The 26,854-nt window shown below is 42.4% G+C and overlaps 1 protein-coding gene and 1 long non-coding RNA gene across 2 annotated transcripts; one reads left to right on the top strand and one right to left on the bottom strand.

The window, feature by feature from the left end:
* On the top strand, positions 1–26,854 carry strc1 (stereocilin 1). The gene is made up of 29 exons (XM_061759059.1): positions 1–999; positions 1,505–2,140; positions 2,232–2,256; positions 2,836–4,186; positions 4,275–5,075; positions 5,952–6,017; positions 6,116–6,226; positions 6,375–6,529; positions 7,145–7,331; positions 9,880–9,995; positions 10,779–10,908; positions 11,104–11,286; positions 12,626–12,664; positions 12,748–12,918; positions 13,443–13,583; positions 13,901–13,959; positions 14,113–14,248; positions 14,349–14,437; positions 15,130–15,265; positions 15,367–15,563; positions 15,772–15,865; positions 16,163–16,334; positions 16,487–16,662; positions 16,780–16,935; positions 18,856–18,998; positions 19,111–19,259; positions 20,390–20,487; positions 20,602–20,752; positions 25,315–26,854. The coding sequence occupies exons 1-29, from the start codon at positions 966–968 to the stop codon at positions 25,416–25,418; spliced, it is 6,006 nt and encodes a 2,001-aa protein (XP_061615043.1). The 5' UTR covers positions 1–965; the 3' UTR covers positions 25,419–26,854.
* On the bottom strand, positions 17,845–24,168 carry LOC133470584 (uncharacterized). The gene is made up of 2 exons (XR_009786019.1): positions 23,643–24,168; positions 17,845–18,280 (listed from the first exon to the last, which is right to left on the bottom strand). It is a non-coding gene; the product is annotated as an uncharacterized LOC133470584 (long non-coding RNA).

Genomic DNA, 26,854 nt, shown 5'->3' with positions numbered 1-26,854 from the left:
AGACATGTTCACTAATGAAAAGAGAAGAATACTGACCTTTTGGGTGAATGTTGTTCAGGATGAACTTAACATGCACAATTACCTTTACTGGTAAACAGTTTGACCTCTAGGCTTTTGAATGCAAATGTTCAACTTTTGCATGTTTCAGTCATTTCCTCTCCCACCCCCAACAACTTTCGGTTCTTTAACTAAGACCCGAACAGCATATTTCACAACAGGCATTTGGTCCATTAATGGGCCAATACTTTTCATGGTTTGATTGGTTGTATTTAAACAGTCCTCTTCATCATCCTTTCCATTGTAAGGCTTTAAACAGAATGTTCTCAGGGGGTGGCTGCTGAGCTTGTAGTGCCACAGTGTCATTGGCAGGTTGCAACAGAAATACGAAGAGACGCAGAAAGGATGGACCTCCTCTGTGTTCATTCTGAAATTTCACCCAGAAGCCGAATCTCGTAACTTTTGGACAGTGAATCAAACATATCAACACCCCCCCGGCATTCTAGTGACAATGCACATGCTGACGAGCGTGCATCGCCTCAGCCTTCCTCTCATCATGAAGGGCTTGAGGCAGATGTCATGTCAGTCCTGCAGCCAGGCTGGTTGGTGTCCCTTGGCAGGACTCGGGTTTCCAACGACACGACTTGCGCGTTAATATTTCATCATGTCTTACTGCCCAAATCCCGCCTGTGTTTCACGGTGGCCCTCAATTCGCACCAGTCTTCTTTTTCAACCAGTTTGCCGCAGTGTCCTCTTTAATTCCACAGCTTTTGGGGGCAGGTGTAGAGTTGCAGCTCTGTCTGCATCAGGAGAGGAGCCCCCACAATAATGGAAGTCAAACATCTCAACCGGACTTTGCCGCATGAGTTTACAGTTAAAGTTCATATTTTTGCAGTATGAACGCTCATTCTACAGGATAAAGCAAAGTTTTCAGTTTTTTGTTTGTTGTTTGTCGTCACCTCTGAACAATGCGGGCTGCTTTCACAGTCTACGTCATATTAGGTAAGTACAGCCAAGATTTCAGTGTACTATAGATAGACAAAGGGTTGCTTCTCAGTTGAACTGTTATTTAAGCCATTTAACTTGTAAGGTGTGCGCATTTTGATAGCGGCCTTGATCAGATATCGTGCATGCCCTCGCCAGCCACAGCATAAAGGTACACCTTCCCTCGTTTAATGCCACAGGAACACTCCAAATAAAACGTTGACACTGACATCACACAAAATATACAGTGCTGAAGATATGGCTCTCCACATGCAAAATTGCAACCATCAACTCAAAAAGACAAATATGGAACTAGTGAACAATAAATGATCAAAGCCTAACCAAAGATTAGAAACACTTTGCCCGATTCTGTGCTGCGCTAGGTGTCCCTCTGTGTAAATTATGCTCCCCGTACAAGATATATATTTAAAACATTTGTGGTGACCTATCATCTGCACAGATTAGCGAGTCATTACCAATCAATTTTTTTGTAGACAATAAATGTTTCCTTATCTTTTCCCAGGGATCTTAAGTGATGCCAATCAAGTGAGTTTACAACCCAGACTTATACAACGAAAGTTGAGCCGGACCACCAGTTTAGAAGCAGACATCCGGAGAGTTATCAATCAGATTCATTATTTATCTGGTGAAAATAAAAATACCCGCAGCCCTGACACTTCCTCCATGGGTTTGAATGCTTATTATGGTGTTTTGAGAGACGTCTACTCTGTCTTCCAACCACTGCTAAGAGAGGGGTTCATGGATGACCTTCCAAAAACGTTAGTTTGCATTTTATCTGAGAGGCATGATTGTGGAGTGGAAGCAGAGCTCACAAAGACAGTTTCTCTGGAGTTGGGCCAGCCACTGCTGATGTTCTTATCATCCCTGAAATCCCAGACGTGTGCTCCCCTGAACGATGCAGCAGAGGCAGATCATAGCAGATTGCTGAGCGCTTACCTCAGGGTGGGAGAATCAGCAGCTACAATATTCACCATTTTTAAAAGTTTGCCTCGATCTGGGACTTTGGTGAATGCAGCTGTTACTTATGTCTCCAACATCATGGCGACATTAATCCAAGTACCAATGGACTATGTCAAAGTCGCATTGCAGTTTGGAATAAAAATTCCATCTCTAAATGAAAGAGAGAGCTGTGAGCAAGGTAAACAAGTCTATCAGTACGATTTGGGCAATATGTTCACTGACGTGTAACTCATTCTTGATAATCCCTTTTTTTCCCCCCATCACTTCAGGAAACCTCAAGCAACTCATAATATGGTGAGTGATGAGTACATTTCCCTAAAATATGCATTCACCTGACACTTGATCTACACAGTCTGCTGAAATCAAATCTATCAAACATTATGCCTTTATGTCAATAAAAACAAGTACTTGATTTACACCAAAATGTTATGGGTACTTCCACAAATTTTGTTGGAATAGTTTCAATAGTTTTTCACTTCTGCTAGTAACACACCAGTAATATATCTACAAACACAGGCAAATATAACTTCCTTCGTTGGTTGAGTTTAAATAAACAATGATTGGGGTGTAGCTTGTAGTGATGTGAGGCTGCGCTACATGATACAACTATTTCATGTAATGTAGCTAAAGGTAATTAATTTTTCAAACACCTATCGCATGATGCCCTTTACTTGCTCACTACAGCCACAATAATAAACGCATCAAATTAATTAAAGGGAGCATATAAATTTTGTTCATTATTTCAGATTTTTTAGGTGTGTATCTCCGGTGAAGTCAAGCAAATATTTCCCAGAATACAATTCACTAACATTGTATGCTGTTTTTACATTTCATACCACTATATAGTGAATATGTTGCATCTCTCTTGTTTAGGGGAATGAACCATAATGTCAGCTGGTCCTTCGCCAACTCATTCATTGACATCCTTTTGGACATCTTCATGACTCCAGAACAGTCTGTGTGCACATATCTAGGTCCAGAATGCCATACTCCTCCCAACCTCAGACACAGTCTTCAACAGGCAGACATTGATAATAGCCATGACATGCTGCTCCGATGTGATTGCCAAAATCTGTCTGAGCTCAATGATACACTTTGTGCTGAAATTCTTTATGGTTCGAGAACTCGAATGTCCACATCCGTGCTTGTCTTGTGTCAGGCGCTCAGCTCGCTCAGTGTCCGGCGGGTCGAGCTGGTATGGAGCAATATGTGCTATGTTATTCAAGCACTGGTGTCCCCACTTCTCAGAAAGTCATCAGACTGCAGTGTTGGAGACACGCGTACCTTTCCTGTTAGCAGCCCACATACCTCCCCCACACCTCACCGAAAAGCCAGAGAAGCCCCCAACCTCCAACAGCTTGTCTGCAACTACAACAGCTGGTTAGAAAACCAGGTGATGGATGCTATCCTTGTCTCTCTGTGCAGCGACAACGAACGGGAGGAGTTTGTGAGGCATGTGTGTAATAATGCTTTACTGATGAAGAAGTTGGTTTCAGACCAGATGAACAGTTGGTTGTATGGATACTGTGCAAATTCCACAGCAGACCACAGCTACCTGGTAGGTCAGTTCTGTGTCTACCAACAGTGGATTGATCAACCTACAATTTCAGTAGAGCCACACCTTCTGGGGTTCTGTATGAGCCTGGACAGTCCAAGACTTACAAAACTTATCTGTGAGCACACTGGCTTTTTCATGTTGTTATTCTCCAATCCAGAAAATGTGAGGTTCATGCCAAACTGCACCTTTGTTCCAATTCCACCACCATTTCCTGGGTCGGCTCCACCTTTGTCACAATCTTGTCACTTCTCAGAGTGGCAAGATGTGATCCAGATTACAAGAGATGTTTTGGCACAGTGCATTCGCAATGATCCCACAGATTTCGCAGAGAAGGTTTGCGCCAACAGAACCTTTCTTAGTAGGCTCTTACATAATAAGGACAATGTCTGGCTTGAGGATCACTGCAGCACTGCTTTGATTGTTCCATCCACTCCGGCTCCAGAACCTTTTCGTATTTTGGACTGGTGCGACTACCACTCCTGGATCAATCGGCTGGTGGACGATTCAGTGGTCGGACTTTGTTGGCAGCATGACCAGCTTACTTTTCAGAAGAATGTCTGCCGTGAGACAGCTTTGTTGAAAAAGCTCTTCCAGAACCCTCAGAACAAATGGCTAAAAGCTGTGTGCGTAGACAAAGAAATTGAGGAAATAGAGGGGATACCAGAGGTGTGTATTTTATCTGTAGCAATCCATTCAACCATTGAGTATGACTAGAATGAGTTTCATCATGTCTTTTTTTTTTTTTTTTCTTTAGGTGTGCAAGTATTCCGAATGGACTCGCCCCATCGTTGTTGACATGACTGAGTTAGCTCTTTGTGCTGAAAGGGACCCAAAAAATTTCACCTCCAAAATCTGCTCCAATGAGACAGTCCTGCAGAACCTGGTGGCTAACCAAGACAACACTTGGTTGATTAAGTACTGTGCCAACCATTCAAATCTGGGTGAAGATGAAGAGAATGAAGGAGATGGGATAGGATTCAACCCTGCAGAGCAGTGCCAGTATTCCGCCTGGAGTATATCCGTTCCGGATACAGTGCTCTTGACTCTCTGCTGGGTGCATGATCATTTCAACTTTGTCACATCTATCTGCACCAATCCTGGCCTTCTCTACGTGCTTGAACATGAGCCCTCTAGCATGTGGGTGAGCACCATGTGTGCAACCTACACCAACCGCACTACCACAAGTAACAAAACCTCTGAGGACCTTTGCTTGGCCAAACAATTGGTCAGGCACTTCAACTGGACCTGTCCCGTTGACTTCACAGCAGCCTGCCATCCTGGGGCAAGCCAGGACATGGTCATGCACTTGATTATACACTGCTGGGCAGACAATCTGAGGTCCAGAGTGGGGCGTCTGGTGACTCCATCTACAGCTGCGGTGTTGGAGCAAGCAGTCACCACGTCTGTTGTTGTCTTGCTAGCAATAGAGGAGATCCAGAACACTTCACTGCATGTCACCAAAAACATACGGATTAATGTCCTAGAGTCTGTAGTTCGTTATCTCGAGAGGGAGAACAACTTTGACAAAAAGAGGGTCTTGCTGCAGTGTTTTGGGGTAAGACTGTCACGGTTTCATAATTTACGTATCTTGCTGAAGTTATTCAGAACCAACATTCCCTTTTACCAACAAACACAAGTTGAATTGGTTGGTACTTTCAGATTTTGTGAGTTTGCAGTCGCTATATTTTTCAATTGTGGATACTATGAAAAAGAAATCCAAGCGTAAAAGATAGAAATTACAGTTGTTGTTTTTACAAAGTGCGTGAATGCTGAATCTGTCACAGAGCAAAAATGCCCCTAAAAAAACAAACAAAAAAACCCAAATCAATTAAGTACTACTGATGGTTAATACTGTATACACCACAGCATATACAGTATATGCTTGAACAGCATAGAGGATGACAACACAGAAATCCGATTGGGTGCTTAGTAAGTGCTATGATCTTCTATTTAATAATCTAATTGCTTTATCATTTTTCTGTATATGAACAACTTTTTATAGTGACAGTTTGACGGTTGTCACTAAGCTGAAATGCTTAACACAGAAATTAATTAAGCGCTATTTTGCTGATTAATCTTACAGCAAGTCAATCCCCAGATACCATGCAAATACAGTATACTGTACCCGCTGCACTGCTACAGGCTGTGAACAGTATTGGGATGTCCGACTAACCTCATTGGTTTAGCGTTTCTGCTGATGCCATGGCACCATTCTGCCAATAATGTGTTTCAAATTGTTGGTTCCAATAATTCTTTCGACTGGTGTCTCGTATAGGCATTGGCAACTGAGGCGGATTGATACCTCATCTTTTAGGTTTACATTATCAGGCTTACACGCTGCTACACAAAATCTGGCAGGTCGGTGCAGTATAACGTTGCCGTGATCTCAACTGCCTCACTGTGTGGTGGACTGTGATGTTCTCCTTTGCAGACAGTACTAACCAGCTTGATGCAGACAGCCCGAGTTGGAACCAGTAATGAATCTCTCATTATTAAGGTACACATATTAGCTACAGGTTGAATTATGCATTCCTTCTTTCTGGCCATATGTTTAGGGGTAGTTTTGACTCAATTTCTTCCTTTTTGTGTTTGTAGGAATACTTCAGCATACCATTGGCCAGCCTTAAGTCAGTGCTGAGTGCTGCTCACATCACAACTGTCAGGCTGATCCTCCAATACTATACAACAAACAAGCATACACTGAAAGTGATTATATTGTCACCCATATGCCGTAACCTTGTTCAGCATTGTTTTGGTTACATGTATTTATTTTACATTATGGTGCTAATATTGTCATGGTGTAAGATGTCCCACTCGTGTTGATTTACAATCGATGTTGCTTGTGTTTTGCCAGCTGACAGATAAGTACCTTTCCACCTTGACATCCGTGCTGTTCCAGAGCCATCTTGCAAAGGATGGAAGTCTCTTTTCAGAGCTGGCTCCCCTTTTGGAGGCGGCCAGTCCCGTTGATATCATCACTTTGCCTTCCCTGCAAAACAACCTTGATGTGTATGAGAAGCCATGTTTACTTACCACTAAGCTGCACACTGACATATTGATATCATTTATGCCATTTTTATTCAACCTATATTCAGATGAACCAAGCACACAAATAAGAATAGCGTGCAGACCTATGTCAACACAACAGTGAACAATGGTTTTTGGATCAGCACCAAATGTAAAACGTATGAATGCAACAAAAATCCTTCTTCATAGGAAAACAAGGAGGTGCTGGAGCCCATCCCAGCACACTCTGGGCGAGAGACAGGGTACACCCTGAACTTCTGTTTTTTATTAATGTGACTGTAGGAACATCACTGCAGCATAGTGAGAGCTGTTTCTATGTTCTAAATTAATAAATGGTCACTTTGCCCCATGTAGGGAAATAAAGTAACAATAACACCTCTCAGTATGATACAGTAAAATTATACACTACTGCAAACCACAATCTATTGTTACATTTATACTTACCTGCTTTATTGTCATGATCAGTTTCCACTTTTGGGGATTATCTGGTGCTGATTTTCAGAATTTCCAATTTTGAAATGAATGCATACAAAATGTGCTCTATCAATTAATGTCTCATAGTTGTAAAAATTAAAATACATATTTCATGTTTTCCAGGAGGAAAACCATAAACAGCAACTTGGGCCACATGTCTGTGAATCAGCAGCGAGCCTTTGGATTGTGGTACAGCAAAGTTTTACCCCCTTCTAACATCATTGAAGCTCGTCAGTCACTCATCAGGGACAATGGAAATGTGATCGCTCACCTGCCCTTCCACAACTTCCAACACTTCTCCCCTGCTCAGGTAACAGTCTTCTGATCTGCAACATGACGCTTGTCAGAAGTGCTATACCTGTCGCAGGATGGAGAACCTTTGTGATCCCCAGGTTGTTTGTCTATACGTGCCCTGCGACTGACTAGCAACCAGCCCAGGGTGCACCCTGCCTCTCACCCAAAGTCAGCAGTTATAGGGTCACCAGCAATCCGAGTTGATAAGCGGTATAGAAAATGGATGGACGGATGAAAAAAGTCTTATTTTTTTAAATTTATTTTTAAATGAAGTTTTATCAGGGACTCAAATTCTATGGTGTCAAGTCAGTGGAACAAACCATTTTTAGACATGACTGTGATTACCTCCAGCAAGGAGGTTATTTTTTAATCACTGTTTGTTTATTTGTTGGTTGGTTTGGATAGATGTACACAGTAAAAAAAAAAAAAACAGACTTCCTCAAACGTTTTGAATCAGTGAGTGATGGAGCAGGTGTAGAAAGATAACCCCTTAACTGATGATATTGGGCTGGGCATCGGGAAACGACCGCAACCGGGACTGACGCCCTGGCCACCCCGGAACCGACCAAACCCAAAAACTCCGGCCCCAGCCCCGACATCCACAGCCCGCTCACCCCGAAGAAGAAGAAGCGGCGAGAACCCGCGAGAACCAATGAAGAAGAGCGCGTAAGAAGACGTGCCCAACGGTGGCGGATGCAAACAAAACCGCACCGCAACCCTGTCAAAATCAATGAGCACTCGCGCCAACACAATACACGGAACACAATCATACCGCGCAAAGGAGTCCCCCACAACGCGCGGCCCCCAAGGCGCACCGAGCCCCAGCCCACACCGCACAGAGCCCCAGCGAAGCCAACTCCCAGCTAACCAGGTGAGCGAAACCGCAGAACACGTCCATGTCAACACCAAGACAGCCTACAGGGCAAACGGCCGGCTCCACCCCCACACTGACGGTCCCCAAGCGCCCACTCCAGTCCCCAAACCAATGCAAGCGCCGATGACAGAAAGAGGAAAATCTCAACACAGAGCCAAAACCCCAACGCAGCAACCCCATACCACAATGAACCGGGACAAAGCCCACACAGACGACGTCCCACAGCACCCCAAATTCCAACCCCGCGCCTCAAGGGTGAAAATTGGGAAAGGAGGCAGCGCCCCACAGCGCCCGGCTCCATCCAAAGAAAAATAAAATAAAATCTAAACTAAATAAATACATTAAAAATAAATAAATACAATAAAAGTTAAAAATAATAAATAATAATAATCATTGGTCCCTGTGCGAAGCCACCCCCTGCGCCAATATGCCGAGCCCCGGCGCCAAAACCCACACACCCGACGCGATGAAACAGCCCCAAATAACCACCTCAACAATGCTACAGCCAATCCCCAGCCGAAACACCAACCAATGAGTACCAAGTCAACCGGGCCACCCCCACACACACCGCTCAGCACAGAACTGCCAACACCCGACCTGGTGACTGCCCCACCATACCTGTTGCCAGTCCTCCAGGTGACCCTGAATGAGGTATGAGTGTGCCCAAGTGTGCAGTATGTACAGTGTGAGGACTCCTGGGAGTCCGGTCCGACCGATCGTCAGACCACAGAGAAGGGGGGGGGGGGGGGGGGGGGGGGGGGGGGGGGAGTAGGACTGGGCATCGCCCGAATCGGAGCGACACCAGCCCCGATCTCGGCCCCCCACCCCGGCCCCAAACGACCCCCGAACCCCCTGGGGGAGCCGGGCCAAAGAAATCCTCATGGCTCAAATAAGGGGGCGACAAAACCACGTACCCTCCCAGCAGCCCGCGGCACAGACCCAAATGAACACCCAACCTGGGGATCCCCACAACCAGCACCAATATCAAACTCACAAAGCAAAAGGCAATGCGTGCGGAAATAACCCAATCAACCCAACACCCCCCCATTGACGTCTCAGCCAAAAGTAAAATACAGCGCTGCCAATGCAGCCACCCGGGACTGGCCCACCACGCCAAATGGTCCATACGCACAAGCCCCAACCCGACCCCCTGCTCCAAGCCCACAGCCCCCCTCCCCGAAAGGCACGCACCGGAACACGGCACCCCGACACGAAAAGCAACCCCACATGGCACCGGTGACCTTCCACCCTTCCCCTTCTATGGATGAAAAAATGCCATGAAACGCCGATTCCCCCCCAGCCCCCATCGACAAGGCACAGGGCCTCAAATTTAAACAAACCATCGGTGCAAAAGCGAACCAGCCGACCACCACGCCAGCCGCCCTACGCCAGCACAGACGCAGGGGAGGCTTAAGAACATTTTAGGAGGGCTGAAGTCTTTATTGAAGCCCCCCTAAAATATGTCTAAAGACACCACTGCCGATAGCCATTGTTAACATTACCAAAATAAACCCACAATTTTTCATGAATAATACATGAAACCTAGGGACAAAATGCATGCCCACCACTTGTTGGCGGTGGATATCTATGAAACCATACAATAAATGCATATTCGGATTGTTGGGTCTTGGTGGAGGCCTGTTCTCTCCTGTGTGCCACTCTAGTTTACAATAATTATGCTTTTCCTTAGCTATTCGATGGACTGGATGTATTGCAACAAAACAACCTGACTTCCTTGAAGCAGGAATTTGTGGCACGGAGCATCATTGGCACCTACAAAAACTTGACTGCTCACGACTTCATCAGGTCAGGTAACTGCAGAGACAACTGCAACACTTTCTATCAACGCATGACTTCTTGACATGGTTCTTGTATTTATCTTTAGTTCAAATGTTGCATGTGGTGTGCTTTAAACTCACCAGACAATTAATGGGGTACCACAACAGCTTCATCCAAAACTCTGCCCTTTTAGTGATTACAATGTCAGTTTTGATTGACACTGTCAGAAAGGTATTAATTTAACAATTTATTTATTCTTGTGGTTGTAGTCTTACTTAGTGTAGACCTGAAGTACATCATGAGGTTTTTGCTTACATTAGCTTAATGAGAGGGCTGCAACATTAGAAACACACTCATACAATGGGAAGCTATGGCTCAGTAGGTAGAGTGGGTCGTCCAGTAACCAAAGGGTCCCTGGTTCAAATACTGACTTCGACTGTCCGCATGTTGAAGTGTCCTTGGGCAAGACACTGAACCCTAATGTGTGCATGAGCGAGTGACTGTGAGGCTTTGTAAAGTGCTTTGTGCACTGTGATGGTGTAGATAAAGCAATATATGTTTACCATTTTACAATAATACAATAAAACTCAATAATAAACATATTATTAAATTGATACATCTTTCACTGTAGATGAATTTTTGCTCTTGCTTTTGCATCAGATGTCATTAGATTGTGCTAGTGTACCTCATGTTGTGGCTCGAGAGTTTACAAAATATTATTATTGTTATTGGTAAATGAATTCTTCCAAATGTTATAACCATTATCATTTTCTATCAGGATTAGGCTGTTGACTGTGTCTGTGAATTTAGGCTGGGGAGTCTCTCGTGCCTGGCAGAGCCAAGTGACCTCCTGGCCTACAAAGGCAGCGAGGCCTTTAAGGTAATCTGGGAAGTCATCGTGAACTGTAGTCACAACAGACTCACCCTACCGAGTCACTTGGTAAGCACAAGCCAGAGAGCCAGTGGATTTGGACTGCCCTCACTAATCTGTGTTGTTAATGCGTTTGTTTTTTTTTAAACGGTATTCAGTTGTCCTCCTTGCAGTGCATTCAAACATTTTGACACGCTTTCTCATCATACTGAATGAGGATGTGTTTCTGTATGTCATGCTTTTTTGCCTGCTGTTTCTTTCCAGACCTCCAGTCTGTTACTGAACATCACTGAGTTAAAGACTCCGTCCTCACTCAGTCCAGATAGACTGGCAGACATGGCAAACCTTCTGCCCTCCCTGGGTGCGACTTTCCTGCTGGACCTCTCTCCCTCACAGCTTCTTGCAGCGCTTCCAGCCCTCAAAGCTGTGTCTTTCAGTCCTGCACAGGTAGAGAAGTGTACACAAAGTAGGGATTTCACAGGATGCTGGAAGTGGCGATACAGACAAACTCTATGCAAAATAGTTTCACCTTTATGGTGAAGCAGTTTGTAATTCAGGAAGCCAATGTGGGTTTTAAGTCAGTCAAAGTCCCTGCAAGAGCCCTGTTAGCAGGTGGGGGGTAAGGCTTGACCCCCTGAGAAACAGCTGACAGGCAGGCACATGTCAGACAGCTCCTGAAGGGAAGACATGAGCATGACTTCCTCACAGCAATTATCTCAAGGGGCCTTTCTCTTTTGCCTCAGCCTCACAGATGCTGTTTTTGTCATATGAAATTGTATCAAATTGGACTGGACCCAAAAGCGGACTGAGGCGGAGGGAGTAGATGAAAATGGTTTATTTGGAAGTGGCAAGAGTTTGTGTATCCAAGACGGGGTCGTTGTTCGTAGGACTAGGGACGGTGCAGGAAGTGGGATCGTGATGAGGTGGAAGAGCTTGACGGCGTAGTTGGAGTGGGCAGCGAAGCGGGAGGCACGGAAGGAGCGCTGGAAGTGGGAGAGAACACAACAGGGTGAGTACAGTTGCGGGTCGTCGGATAGGAACTTGCTTCCAAGGATGCGGGAGTCGGCCTGTGTACCACAATAGAGTGTTAATACTTTGGCGATGAATTCCCTGATCTGGCAGGCTTATATGCAGGCAGTGATGAGTGCTGATTGAAGGCAGGTGTTTGGCCAAGTTGGTACTGATTGGACACAACCTTGGGGTGCACCAGTGCTGGTGCTGCATGTAGATGAGGTGGTGTCCCCCAGCCTCACCTGCTGTGTCCTGCCCGTCAGGAAGCTGTAAATCCACTGGCGGATGGCATGCAAGATGCTGAGCTGGAGAAGCTTGGAGGAGAGGTGTTCCAGGATGATGGTGTTGAACGCAGAGCTGAAGTCTACGAACAGGATCCCCGCATAGGTCCCTGTGCCCTCGAGGTGCTCTAGGATGAAGTGCAGTCCCATGTTGACTGACTGCGTCATCCATAGACCCGTTTGCTCAGTAGGCAAACTGCAGGGGATCCAGGAGGGGACCTGTGACGCTCTTGAGATGGTCCAGCACGAGGCGTTCAAAGGAATTCATGACCACAGATGTCAGGGTGACAGGCCTGTTTTCATACCCGAGATTGCAAGTTTCTTTGGGACTTGGATGAAGGTGGAGCGTTTGAAACAGGATGATACTTCATATAGTTCCAGAGAGTTATTGAAGATTTTGTGTGAAGACTGGTGTGCCTGACAGTATGGATGCAGACCTGTTGGTGCTCTCGAAGTGCTCTTCTTATTGATCTTTTACTCTGTATGCTTTGCAGGCCTCCATAATTGTTGACAGGTTGTCATCTATCCACACAGTAAGCTTCTTTTTTTTTCAAAACAATTTGTTCTGTAGTGGTTTTGTTTGTCCTGACCTCCATGTCCTCTTCCCTGTGTCTAGCTGAGCGCTCCAGGCCGCCTGCAGGAGCTCGGTTCTCTCATTGTCGGAGTAAAGACGGAGACGTTATTGATGCTCACATCTGACAGGCTGCTGTCATCGCTACCTGACATGGCCCAACACACAGCGGGCCTCCTTCCAGCACAAACAAATGCCATTGCCACCAAACTATGGGTACATGAATGAATAAAAATAAACAAAACAAGGGGAAGTACATTATTATTTAATCTAAATGTATTCTTTTTATTTGCTATATTGATCTTGATCTGATGGAAATTCTATATGCATTCTCAAGAGTGAGAGTATTACCAGAAGCACATTTTGATTTAGTTTTGTTTATACTCGTTATGATCCCTCAAGTGGAAATTCAATTGAGCTTTGCTAGAATTGTTTAGAACACAGAGAGGAGACACACACATGCGGCATACAAAAAGAGGCGTCAGAGGGATGTTGCCTGCAGACTGTGACTGCGCCCCTGAGTTGAGAGTCAGTGTCTGACAGTATGGATGCAGACTAGCAACTAGTTGCAATTTCTAATGCCCGCAGCGAGTCTGGATCCGTGACCCTCTAGTTTCAAAGCCCAAGTCCTTATGACGAGCTACTGCTGCCTTTTTTTTCTTTTCTGTGCCATAGAAGGGCTTTGCATCGTAGGGTACCAGGATCCATCACTTTATGCTTTACCTTTTTTTCCAAACCAGGGCTTTCCAGAGGTGATCTTCTGGTTGGATCATGTTGATCCCCTGCTGTGTTGCACTCCCCTACTTAGTATCCTGCCCAGAGCTCACCTGCTAATGGACAACATCTCCAGTGCAGCCACTAAACAGTGGAACACACAGCAGGTTTCACACAGCTCACCTTCTTTCAGCATTGCTTGACTCAAATGTGGCCACGTTCATAAGGCCCTTAGTAGATTTGTCAAGATGAGATGGTGTGTGTCTCTAATAGTTACAAAATTATTAAATTGTAAAGCAGAGGTGATATCACTGTTACTGTAAATAGATTTGCTTGGACACAACAAAGACACCAAGTGTCTCTGCATAAGAGTTGTATTGTTTTTCATCACAATAAGTGATGATGGAAACTTCCCACAAGCTGTATAACGCTGCATGCCACAATTACTGTAACACCATAAACTGTTTTTCATATTCTTCCCTAGGCTAAAGCAATATTAAAAACTGTGCGGAATACAAAATCAAACCTTATCAAAGATTTCCTGTAAGTATGTTTTAAAATATAATTGCATTTCCACACCAACTGTGGCAGTCTTTGTACGTTGTACAACGCTAATGCATAATAGCTCATTTATGTGTTGTGTCGACCAGACTCACAGACCGTATATTTGTGTGTTTGTGATCTTTACATGGTCAGGCATCTTGGGATGCTGGGGCAGGGCTTGAGCTGCCACGTCTTACAGCAGCACTTTAGGGCTGCTACCTCACCTGCAGCCTTGAGGAAAATCTTGGCCCTCCTCCGGCAGCAGCCCAGTCCTCTGCACACCTCATTGGTAAAATGTGGCCAGATATTGAAATGAAAATTGGCTCCCTTGTTGTCTGAAGTCATGTGATAGAGAACGCACTTTCATGACTGTTTGCTCCCCAATGCAGAAAAAGTGTGTGATCGAGGAGCTCTCTCAATATGAGTTCTTCTCTGAACTGCTTGAAGATTTAGGAGTAGAGATCGCTCTGTATATGCCGTAAGTGTGAACTCAACAATATAACATAAGGTCCACCTGCATAACTGACCGTATAATGATCTAAATAAAAACTATTTTATTTTAGTTAATTTTTTTTGTGTATGGTTGACAGACTGCCAAACTGTACTGGATCACAGAAATCACAGTTTCTGTATTTAAGGTACCTTGTTAAGCTACTTGACAGAGTCAAAATATTACTCCCATTTGACAAGGTCCGTAAAATCTGAGCCCTATTATTGCAAAAGGTATTTTCATATTGGATTAGATTGCATTCTGCAGCTATAGCTAATGAACATCAAGAAAAGTCATTACAGAACTATTTATCTCATTTAGCATACCCGCCTTACAGTTCTGAGGTTCAGGGTTCAAATCTCAGGTCCGGTCTTCATTTGTGCAGTTTGCATGTTTTCCCTGTGCTTGCATGGGCTTTCTCCGGCATCTTCCCACATTCCAAAAACATTCATGTTCGGGTTATTGAAGATTCTTAATTGGCCATAGGTTTGAATGTGAGTGTGAAGGGTTGTTTATCTATATGTGCCCTGTAATTCGCTGGCGACCAGTCCAGGTTGTACGCTATAGAAAATGGATGGATGGATTCATTGATGGTTCAAGATAAGGACAAAAAAAATATCATTCAAGTCATGTCATCTTTCATTTTTCATGAGTTTTGGATAGTGTGTTTTTATCTGCAGGGTGAGCACCATTAAAAAGTTCCCTTCCGGTCTAATGGACACTTTGCGGAAAATGATTATTGAGGACCCTGTTCCCTTTTTCATGATGTCAAAAATAGAACAGCAGCTCCTTGTGGACAAGATGGTGCAGAGGCTGGTCAGGAGATTCCCATGCAGCATTTGTTCAAACTATGGGAGACTCAAAGTCTCTCACTTTCAACTGCTGATGTGTTTGTTGTCGTTTGCATGTGTCAACAGGGCATGTACACTGGAGTGTATACTGAAGAGGAGTTCCGCTCTCTGGACATTATGGCCACGTTTGTTTCGGATGAGATTCTGATCCAGCTGGATCGCACGTTCTTCATGGACAATCTGGATTATCTCCAGACCCTCTGCTACAGCAGCAGCAAGATGGACATTGTGGCTCGTATGCTGCTGGAAGTTGCTGGCTTCGGGTATAAAACACAACATTACAACAAGACATAACAGTAGGAGTCAATCTCTGGAATGTTATGAACAGATTTTTTTTTGCAAATTAGAAAGATAAGATGTTATTGCTATTGTGTGTTATATATATATATATATATACATATATATATATATATATATATGTATTTTTTTTTAAAAATTTTTCTTTTTTTTTATTTTCTCCCTCTTCTTCAGCCCTGCGGTGGAGAACTGGAACCAGACTACACTGAGTCAGATAGACCGGTTTGTATTTTTCCTTCCTCAGGACCGACTGCAGGAGATTTCCTTGGTGAGTACAATGCTGTAAATGTGCCTTGTATTAGATATAGAAAATAAAATTTAAGTCACATATTGCAGTTTTACTTTGAGATATTAAGCTGCTCTTTAGGCTTTGTTGCATTTGTATTAAAGCACAATTCTTCTATCGGGTCCAAAAAGCCACAGCGAGGTGTTTAGATTGTCACCTGATGTAACCCATTAGGCAACAAGAACCTGTAATGGTATCCTTAAAGTCCAGGAGGTATCAGGATCAGGTGGTATCCTCTAAAGCATCAGTGTGTCACCATGTTGATGTGTGTTACGACAGGGTTTGATGCCTGTTGGCCGTATAGAGAAGCTGTTCATGAGCCAACGTCAATGGGAACGCAGGGTTGTGGGTCTTCACTGTTTAGATGAGACTGAGAAGTGGCGGTTTGCCCAAAAGCAGCAGTTTGTTCTTCAGCTCTTTCTAGGTTTCCTAAAGATAAATCCTCTGTCACGTAAGCATCAGTTTGGTTCTCCAATCTTTATAAATGTCTTATTTAAAGCAAAGCACGAAACTACACTTAAATAAGTTAAAGGTTCTATACATTGTGGATTGTGGAAATAAATATGGCATTTGTATCCACTGAATCTAGTTATCGTTCCGCAGCGGCTCCAATGGTTCCTACCTGTGAGATTCTGCATACAACAGCTCCATTTACTTGGACCTCTAACAGCCTGACAAGCATGTCGTCATCCGCGTTCGCAAATTGTCTGGAGCTGATTGGCCATGACCCCTTTCTTGCATCTTACCAACGCAGCCAAGTCTTCAGAAAAATCAAACAAGTAAGACTCACATGGTCTACTGTCGATACATCTGTAACACTACAGTGAGCAGCATCGAAGTAATACTGTTGGTCTGCATTTGTCCTTCCTTTGCTGGCCAATTTTGGGGAAATGAAGATGTTCGGCCCAATTTCTTCCTTCTCCCAGTCCACCATCAGTCAGATGGCCCGACTGTCACTGGAAATGTCACCAGAGGAAATCAGCATGCTGCGACTGACTGAGATAAGTAGCATCGCTGCTATGGGCACCATCAGTGAGTGGAGCAACAAACAGGTAATTGCTTGGGTATATATACTTTACTGTTATAGATAGATGGGCAGACAGACAGACACTGTCAGGGCTGTCAAACACATTTTTGCGATGGGCCACATCATAGTTATGGTTCCCCTCTGAGCGGTATGACTGTGAACCCATTCAAAAATAAGATTGTCTCGTATTATTATATATATACACAACAAACTGATGGATAACTAGTTTTGAAATTAGAAGCCAGTAAAAAAAAAAATAATAATAATTGTTCAAATATAATTAATTAATTAATTAGCTCTTGAACAGAAAATCCTGAATGAGAATGCTTGGCCATCAGTTCGTGAGCTTAAGCTGAAGTGCACTTGGGTTCTGCAGCAGGACAATGATCCAAAACACACCAGCAAGTCAACTTTTGAATGGCTAAAAAAAATAAAATAATAAATAATTGGTTTTGGAGGGACTTAGTCAAAATCTGGACTTGAATCCAATTGAAATGCAGTGGCATGACCTTACAAAGGTCGTTAATGCTTGAAACCCCTCCAGTGTTGCTGAATTAGAACAATTCTGTAAGGAAGGAGTGGGCCAAAATATCTCACAGAGATGTGAAAGATTCATTGCCAATTATAGAAAACGCTTCATTTCAGTTGTTGCTGCTGAGGATGGCCCAACCAGTTATTAGGTTTCCGGGGCCATTACTTTTTCACACAGTATCAGTTAGCTTTAAATAATTTTTTACTTAATAAATAAAATCGCAATTTAAAAACTGCATTGTGTTTACTTGGGTTATTTTATGATCTTAAAGATAAAGTGGGGAAAAACAAGACTTTTGAGAAGTGGTGGGAAATACTTTTTCGTGGCACTGTATCTGTACTTTCTACTCATTTGTCAATGGATGATAAGATGATGATGGAAAAAAAAAAAGTCAACCGAGGATGAGCTCTTGAGTCGATTTAAAATGTTGGGGTCTTGCAAGGTGGGAAAAAACAGGGAGAGCAGTGACATGGAGGATCACGAATGAAGTAGCAATAAAGATAACAACAACAATGGAAACAGATTTGGAGAAGCAAGATATTCTCCGTCCATGGCATCATTATATTTGATCTTGTTGGCTCCACGAATGATTTGCTGCTAATGCGTTGTCCTGGAGTTACCGATGGTGTACTGGTACACTCGCCAGACTTTGGTGCGGGCAGCGTGGATTCAATTCCCACTCAGTGACGGTGTGAGTGTGAATGGTTGTCCGCGTGTATATGTGCCCTGCGACTGACTGGTGACTGGTTCAGGGTGTAGTCCGCCTTTCGCCCGAAGTTTGCCTGAACAGAATAAGTGGTGTTGAAAATGGATGGATGTGTTGTCCTGTCCTGATTCTCTAAGAAGAAAAAACACATACAAGTTAGGTGTATTTTTTTTCAGTTGTTATCCTTATCCAATTTAACATTTATAGTTACTCACATCACATTAGCAAAGCAATTGGAACACATTTTGATATCTGGAAATTTGAGCCAATGCTGGCTTGTGAAATATGTCAATTGATTTTTTTTGTTTGTTCTTAGTGCAAGTACTATGTAAGTTCATAAAAGAGGAAAACTTTTGTGTGGTGACTTGTTGTTGTTGTACCAAGATCAACAGTAAAACAAAAAAAATTGTTTTACTTAAGTACAGGAATTTCACAAATACACTATCTGTACTTCTACAAGTAGAGGATGTGAGTACTTTTGCCACTTCTGAAATGTCATGAGAACAGAGGTTGGATCAAACCTAAAATCCAATTTTACTATTCATGTCAAGCTGCCCCTATTTCACTGCACTGTACCTACAGGTACTTTGTTTGTGTGTTTTTTTTTGACTTTCTTGTTTTTGGTTTGCAGTGGTCTGCTCAATGCAAATCCCTCACATTTGTATTTTAAAGGGTTAGGCAGGTCATGAGTCTTGCTTTCTTCCTAGCTGGCTGCACTGTTCACAACAATGTTGAATTCCACCAAGCTGAACCCGAGCCAACTTGACTCCAGCACACTGGTTGCAATCGGATACATGGTGTGTGGAGCCAAAGCTACAGAAATGAGCTCTTTCAATGCTGTTGAGTTCAGGTGAGCAAATTAATATTTGATTTTAAATACAAAGCACAAATTCATCACCCAAGTGGCTGACCCTAATTATTTCAGCTTACTGATTTACTGTGTCTTCCCCTTGTGGTTACAGCAAGGCAGTGCTCTGGCTGGGTCAGCTCAGGCTTTCCTGCTCAGAAGAACAGTTGTCAGCGCTTGTTGGCCTGCTTACCCACAGTCTGGCTTTTGGACCCATCAGTTCATGGGGAATGGAGGTCTTCGTTGAGATTGGAGTTCTTGCAGGTACGCAGTCACCTTTGCAGGTGTCTATGGCTCTTGAACGCTACGCCATTAGAAAACAGGAAAATTCCAAATTTGAACCCCACATTTTCTTACCACTATCTGGCTGCTCTACTTTATTAACTTCAAATGAATCATCATGATGCTGTTTAATAATAATGGTTATAGTGGCAAGTATGATATATTTTTCTGTACGTATATCTATTTCCTATTAGCGCTTGTCCTCATTGGGTCATGGGTGAGGGAAATCCTATCGCGGCTCACTATAGGCGAGAGGAGGGGTACACCCTGGACTGGTTGCCAGTAATTCGTGAATTATATTTCATTCAAAATGTTACATTATTATCATTACATTTCTTTACTGATTGTTGGTTGGGTAAGGTGTGAGTTTCGTTCCCTCCGACTGCATAATTCATCCAGGTTATCGGGGACTCAAATTGCCAACTGACCAACTGACTAAATTGGGAAATCGCACAGGTTTTAATGAACAAAGTTGGAATGTTGATGATTTTATGACAGCCCAAAAGTGCTTACTTTCCAAAATAGCTCAGAAATGGCTTAATTGCACTTACTTTTCCAACTTCATTAAGACTTCCCGCCTCAGTCACTTTTTTCCCCTGATCTTTATTCATCAAAGTCATTACAAGGATAGATACCATTTAAAGTTTTGAAATGTGTTTATTTAGCCTTTGGTTATTATGGGTAGAGTGGGGTATTTAGATCTAATCCCAACTTCCATTAGGATAATATTTTAACAGGCGTTTCCTTATATAAAGGGAAGCCTCTTGGTCTGTCGGTCCTTCGTCCCTGGTAACCCGGACAAATTATACAGTCGGAGGTCGTCCTAGCGCCCACTTCCGGTGTGCCTAAATGTCGCTATGTTGTGGCTTAACGTCGTTATGTTGTTGCATTTGCATTTCCATTGTGTGTTAATGTCACTATGTCGTGGCTTAATGTCATTTTGTTGTGGCATTTGCATTTCCATTGTGCGTTCATGTCGTTGTGTTGTGGCGTTTGGATTTGTTGTCGCCTTTGCAATTGGTCTGCATTGTCTCAACCACTGTATATATCATTATATTTCTCTGTGTTCTTAAGGCTGACAGCAGCCTTAACTTCTTCTTAACGTCTTGCAGCTGGCCTCCCAGATATAGTCATGTCAGCCCTGGTAAAAGAGCAAATAGATGGAATAACACCTACGGCTATCTCAATGATACCTCCTGATAAATTTGCTGTAAGTTGAACTATTTTTTTGCAAAAGTATTCCTTTACTTCATCTATGTGACGATTGCATTCAGCTAATAATTTGGACCTGTACTTTCTTGTCCTCGTGTCACACCATGTAAAGGTTGCGTTCCATCAGCGACAGATCAGCATGTTCTCTCACGAGCAGGCTGCTGCAGTGACAGCGGAGCAAATGTCAGCTCTGTCAGATGTTCAGAGGACTGCTCTCTTTATGGTGCTGATGCCCTGGGAGGACAAGCATGTGGACTTTAGAGGTGATAACACTCTCACATGTTTATTTGTCTGTGTCCTACTTTTTTTTTTTTTTTTTTTAAGGTTTTTCTATTTAATATAAACATGCCACGGCAGAGGTGGGTAGCGTAGCCAAATATTGTGCTCAAGTAAAGAGTACTGTTACTTTTGAATAATATGACTCGAGTAAAAGTAAAAAGCCGTCCTATAAATAATTAATTAAGAGTAAGAAGGTACTCAGTGAAAAAAAACTACAAGTATTGAGTAACTAGTGGGTAATGTGATTTTTTTTTTTTTTTTTTTTTTTTTTTTTTCGGTTTTAGGAAATCTCAACAAGCCATTAGCCTTTAGGTGAAAGACCTTCAAATCAAAGAAACATACAAGAATGTATTTGAATTCTGTACATAATGTCATTCATATTTCCAATGGCTATAAGCAAAATACAAGATAAACACCTGTGAAAACACATTCTGTGTTGCCCGATCTGTTCCATTAAATTGAAAATGAAGTGCAAATCTGAAGACCCTCTGCTATCAATTCTTTCAGCCTGTTTGTCAACTAAGTATGAATCTCACCTTTTTATTATTGGTCCATTTTTAATGCCTTTCAACATAAATTGTCTTAAATTTTTAACTGTATTCTACCACTAACTATTTAATATTAATTACTTTTTAATGTTAATAACTTTTTATTGGCAAGATTTTAGTAAAGTGAAATGTATACACAAATTAAGAAGTTCGAACATTAAAAAAATGTTTGCATTGTATTCTGAATTGCTTAATTTACCCTGTGATTACACAATGAATGTTCATTTCATAGTTTCTCAAAAGACAAGATCAAAATTAAAACCCCACATTTTTTTCATATAACAATTTCACCACATTTCAATAAATCAGGGACGTTAACAGACAATTAGCACACATTAACAACCCACGCGTAACAAGCAAACAGGGTTTCAGTATTCAGACAATGAGGGAGTCATCTTCCTGCCCGTCGCTGTCTGATGCTTGATTTTAATTAGTTCCTCCAGTGACGTGCCATCTTTTTACAGTTCAGGCAGCAGCTGTGTGGTGATTTGTCCTTTGTTTATCGTAGTTCATCCACCATTTTTTGTCGTCCTTTGTGAGGTTAATCTCTTCAACTTCATTTTGACTTGACCATTATTGGTGCGCGATACTGCATATTTATGTATCGATTCGATACCAAGTAAATACTGGGCTAGTATGGCCGATGCTGATACCTATAACGATACTTTTAAACAGAGGTGGGTAGTAACATGCTACATTTACTCCGTCACATTCACTCAAGTAACATTTTCAATAAACTGTACTTGTCAGAGTACTTAAAAAGCACCATCCTTTTTACTTGAGTATTTATGTGAAGGAGCGATACTTTTACTCCATTACAATGATCGACATGCCGTTTGCTACTATTATCTATCTATTCTTGCTTGACTTCTGCATAGGGCACCCGTTTAAATGGTGGCAGGTGTGTGTCAACTCCAATATTTTATTTTATTTGATGTTCATGGGGCAGCATGGTGGACGACTGGTTAGCACATCTGCCTCACAGTTCTGAGGACCGGGGTTCAAATCGCAGCCCCGCCTGTGTGGAGTTAGCATGTTCTCCCCGTGCTTGCGTGGGTTTTCTCCTGGCACTCCAGTTTCCTCCCACATCCCAAAAACATGCGTGGTAGGTTGATTGAAGACTCTAAAATACCCTTAGGTGTTAATGTGTGCGCGAATGGTTGTTTGTATCTATGTGCCCTGCGATTGGCTGGCGACCAGTTCAAGGTGTACCCCGCCTCTCGCCCGGAGATTGCTGGGATAGGCTCCAGCATGCCCGCGACCCTAGTGAGGATAAGCGGATCGGAAGATGAATGAATGAATGATGTTCATGGTCTGATTTGGGGGGGAAAGTTACTCTTTGAGTAGTTTTTACACTGAGTACTTTCTTACTCTTACGCAAGTAAATACTTGAATGACTACTCTTTACTTTTACTTGAGTCATATTATTGTGAAGTAACAGTACTCTTACTTGAGTACAATATTTGGCTACTCTACCCACCTCTGCTTTTAAATAATTAAGGTAGATGCATCACCAAATTACTAAATCCCAGTTAATGTTCATGACCTTTAATTGTTTAGTGATGTTTCCTTTTTTTATTACTATATAGTTAAAACCCAGGACAGAATTAGGACAAAGTTTATTGGTTAACAGAAAATACTCTTTAAATTTTGGGGTGTTTTTCATTTGCAGGTGTTTTCTTTCGCTTTATTTTTCATGTGCTTATATAAATTTGTATCTAAATACGTATGTAATATAAATTAATCACTGTATCTTACAGCCTTTCTACAAATTGTACAGCTTGCCGTTGTCATTTTCAGCCTGAAAATATAGCCACTCTGCACTCCTCTTCCTCTTTGCCATTCTTTTGCTTGGCATCTCTGTGAATGCATGCGTTGTGGCGAACCCGAGCTGGCAGCTTGCTTGTTTGCTTGTTTGCTTTGCACTGCTGGTAAGTCATAAGTCATGTGACGGCACAACACCGAAACACAAGAAGGGGGAGGAGGGGGCAAAATGTGCCTGCTCCGCACCGAGACAGAAGCGACTCCAGCGTCCTGGCTGTCGCCTGTTGGACAAAACCGCAGCAGCGCATGCAAAAGCAACACTGAAACACAGTATCGATCTCATCACGCTAATATCGATTCGATACCGATATTGACTATGTATCGATATTTGGATTGATCCACCCACCATTACTTGACATCCATCCCCCAAAACTTTGCAAGTTCCTTGGTGAAGGAAGTCAAAAGCAATGATATGATATCTACTATTGAGGTGCCTTTGAGTAAGGCACTGACCCCAGCCCCCAGCTCAACTGTTTGCGTTCTCTCTCACAAAACAACTTACCCTCGTTGTTGGTGACATAATGTCACAGCCGAACACGGCACCTGACGACAGCGGGACAGTAGGAGGAAGCCTAGGTGGATAGAGAGTCGGCACTGCCTCGTTCACTCGTATCAAGTTACCGCTCTTTTTATTTCCTCATTTTTTGGGACCTTAAAAAACTTCCGGTTCTGTAAATTGAGGCATCCAGCAAAGACACAGCCAAACGAAACAATGGCACTTTGTCCTTATATAGTGGGGGAGGGAACTCGCGCTAGAAAGTATACGCCCCAGCCCCGTCATGTCATGGGGCTGTGTTTTAGCCCCACCCACAAAATCAGGAATAATTCAAACAGTGTAAAAGATGCTGAAGCTACTGTATATCTCAACAATTCAGCACTATATTGTTATAAGTCTTTGCATATGTTTTCAGTACTTATCTTGAAACATATTTAATGTATTTAGAAACAAAACATGGATATCTGCTTAGAGCCTCTTTAAGTGACCTACCATTCTAGGGTTCTTCATAGGGTTTAATATGACATTGGTCCCCCCTCTGCAATTATAACATTTTAAACTCTTCTTCTGTCAAGGCTTTCTGTGAGGTTTAGGAATGTGTTTATGGGAATTTATAGCCAGTTTTCCAGAAGCGCATTTGTGAGGTTACCCACTGATGTTGGATGAGAAGGCCTGGCTCTCAGTTTCCGCTCTAATTCATCCAAAACTGTTCTGTAGGCTCAAGTTCATCCACATCCAGCTCTCTCATCCGTGTCATTATGAACCTTGATTTGTGCACTCATACACAGTCATGTTGGAACCAGAAGAAGCCGTCTCCAGACTGTTCTCACAAAGTTGTCCAGAATATTAGCCACTGAGCTCCATTGAAAGGAACTCTGAATGCTTCAGCATAGCAAGAGATTTTGGACAGGCAAACAATTTGGGGATTACTCTTTCCTGTTCCAACATGTCTGTGCACCAGTACATAAATCAAGGTCCATAAAGACATGGATGAGAGAGTTTGGTATGGATGAACTTGACTGGCCTGCATGAAGTCCAGCCCTCAACCCAATAGAACACCTTTGGGTTGATTTCGAGTGAAGAGTGAGCCAGATCTTCTCGTCCAACATCAGTGCGTGACCTCACAATTATGCTCCTGGAAGAACGGGCAAAAATTCCCATGAACTCACTTCTAAACCTTGTTGAAAGCCTTCCCACACGAGTTGCTGTTACAGCTGCAAAGGGTAGACCAACATCATATTAAACCATATGGATTTACGGATATCACTTAAAATCAGATGTGAGTTAAGGCATGTGAGCGAATACCTTTGGCGATGTAGTGTATTTCCTTGCATCCCTGCAGGTGTGAGAGCTGGTTCTCTGTGTGGTGTGCAACACAAATATACAAGAGTGTGAATTGAATTTCCTCTTGAGGGATTATAATGAGAAGAACTTAATGAAACATTTTTAAAAATGTAAACTTTGTTTTAAATTTATTTTAGGTGTTTAGGCAAACCATGTCGAAAACACTTTCTGGCACGTCTTCAATTTAAATCCTGGAATATCACTGGACTAATAACAGAACAAGTTGATCAAGTTTAAGTACTCTATTATAAACTGGCTGTTCAGTGTTCCAGCAATAATATGGAAATATATTTGAAAGTTGGATGTTTGCATTGATTTGAATGTTCTCCTTTAGGGAGGTCACAGGGACTGACGCTGAGCCCCAGTTTTCTGTACCTGATCCTGGGCCTGCTGATGACGCTGATGGTCCAGCCTGACTTGAAATGCCCTGCTACATGACACTACTAGCCCTTGCTGGATCAAGAGGCATCAACTCACCCACACAATCAAAGATATCCCATTTATCTGTGCAATAGCATACCCCTTTGAAACAATCACTTTAGGATAAAGTATTTAATTAATGCTCATCCAGTCTTACATTTTTCTATACCATCTGTCATCATTAGGATCGCAGGTGAGCTGAAGTATTAAAATGAATAATCACTCCACCCAAAAAAAGGACAAATAAATAACACGCACGCACACACACACAAATATACTGTATATCTATATCAATATTTATCTATACTTTCCCCACTTTGTTTAAGATCATCAAACAATTGTAAATATCGGACAAATATTAGGTCAAGTGACCTTAAAATGCTGTTTTTAAATGATTTAATTTAAGGAAAAAAAACAAAACTATTCAAAGTCACCTGGCCCTGTGTGAAAAAGTAATTAACCCCCCCCCCCACCTTCTTAAGTCATGTATTAATTGTGGCTAATCACAATTTTTGGTTAATTTCCACTGATCACACCTAAGCCTGATTACCTCCAGACCCGTTCAATCAAGAAAAAACTTAAACAGAATCATCTCGGCTGTATATGCTTTTTAGTTATTTAGTTTAGTTATGTTATGATGCTGCTTTGTGTAATGTTTATTTGTGGGGTTTCCTCTTATAGTGAATTGCATTAGAAATATATTTCAATATCTTCATGTAACATTGTGTCATACTGATCATTTGCAATCATCTACTTTGCATAAGATGCAACTCAATCATGTCACAATCTGCACCTTTCCAATGTTGTAACAGTTATAACTACTCCTGCTGACATAACACAAGTATGTTCTAAGATAATCAATATTAGTAATGATTAGGTTTGTTATACAATTAAAGTATTTTGGAAATACAGTACATGTATGTGTACTCAAGATCAAATCATTGGTACCGTAGTAGTTTACCAAATAAAAAATGGTTTCTTATCGGTCATATTTAATTGGATTTGTTAATAAAATGACTTACAGGCACTTTTATTTGTTAATGTCTACCTGGGTGTCTTATTACCAAAGACTTCCAAAGTAATGTATTACCTCTAACTGTTGAGTGTGAGCCGTCAAGGGTGGGCCTGGCTGTTGTGACGTCTGTAAAGATGAAAGAGGAATTTAAGGGATATTTTAAGCTTGACCATTAGCTCAAGTCAGGGAGTCTGCGTGTAGAGTGCTTGGGCGTGAGTTGGAGCCGAGCTCGAGGTGATAAAGCGACTGAAGTGCATCAGAGACAGCCTTGACCACATACCAGGGCATTACAATATTATGTACAATTGCTTTTTCAAAGACAATTTTACTTGAATTTTGGAAGTGTACGAAATGCAATGTTTATAGTACATCAAAGATTAAAGCAATATCACTACTCCTACAATGTTGTGGTGACGCTGAATAAAATTCGCTCTTGAAA

Source organism: Phyllopteryx taeniolatus, chromosome 2, assembly GCF_024500385.1.
Source record: "Phyllopteryx taeniolatus isolate TA_2022b chromosome 2, UOR_Ptae_1.2, whole genome shotgun sequence".
NCBI classification, from domain to species: domain Eukaryota; kingdom Metazoa; phylum Chordata; class Actinopteri; order Syngnathiformes; family Syngnathidae; genus Phyllopteryx; species Phyllopteryx taeniolatus.
This window is presented reverse-complemented; position numbering and strand designations above follow the sequence as displayed.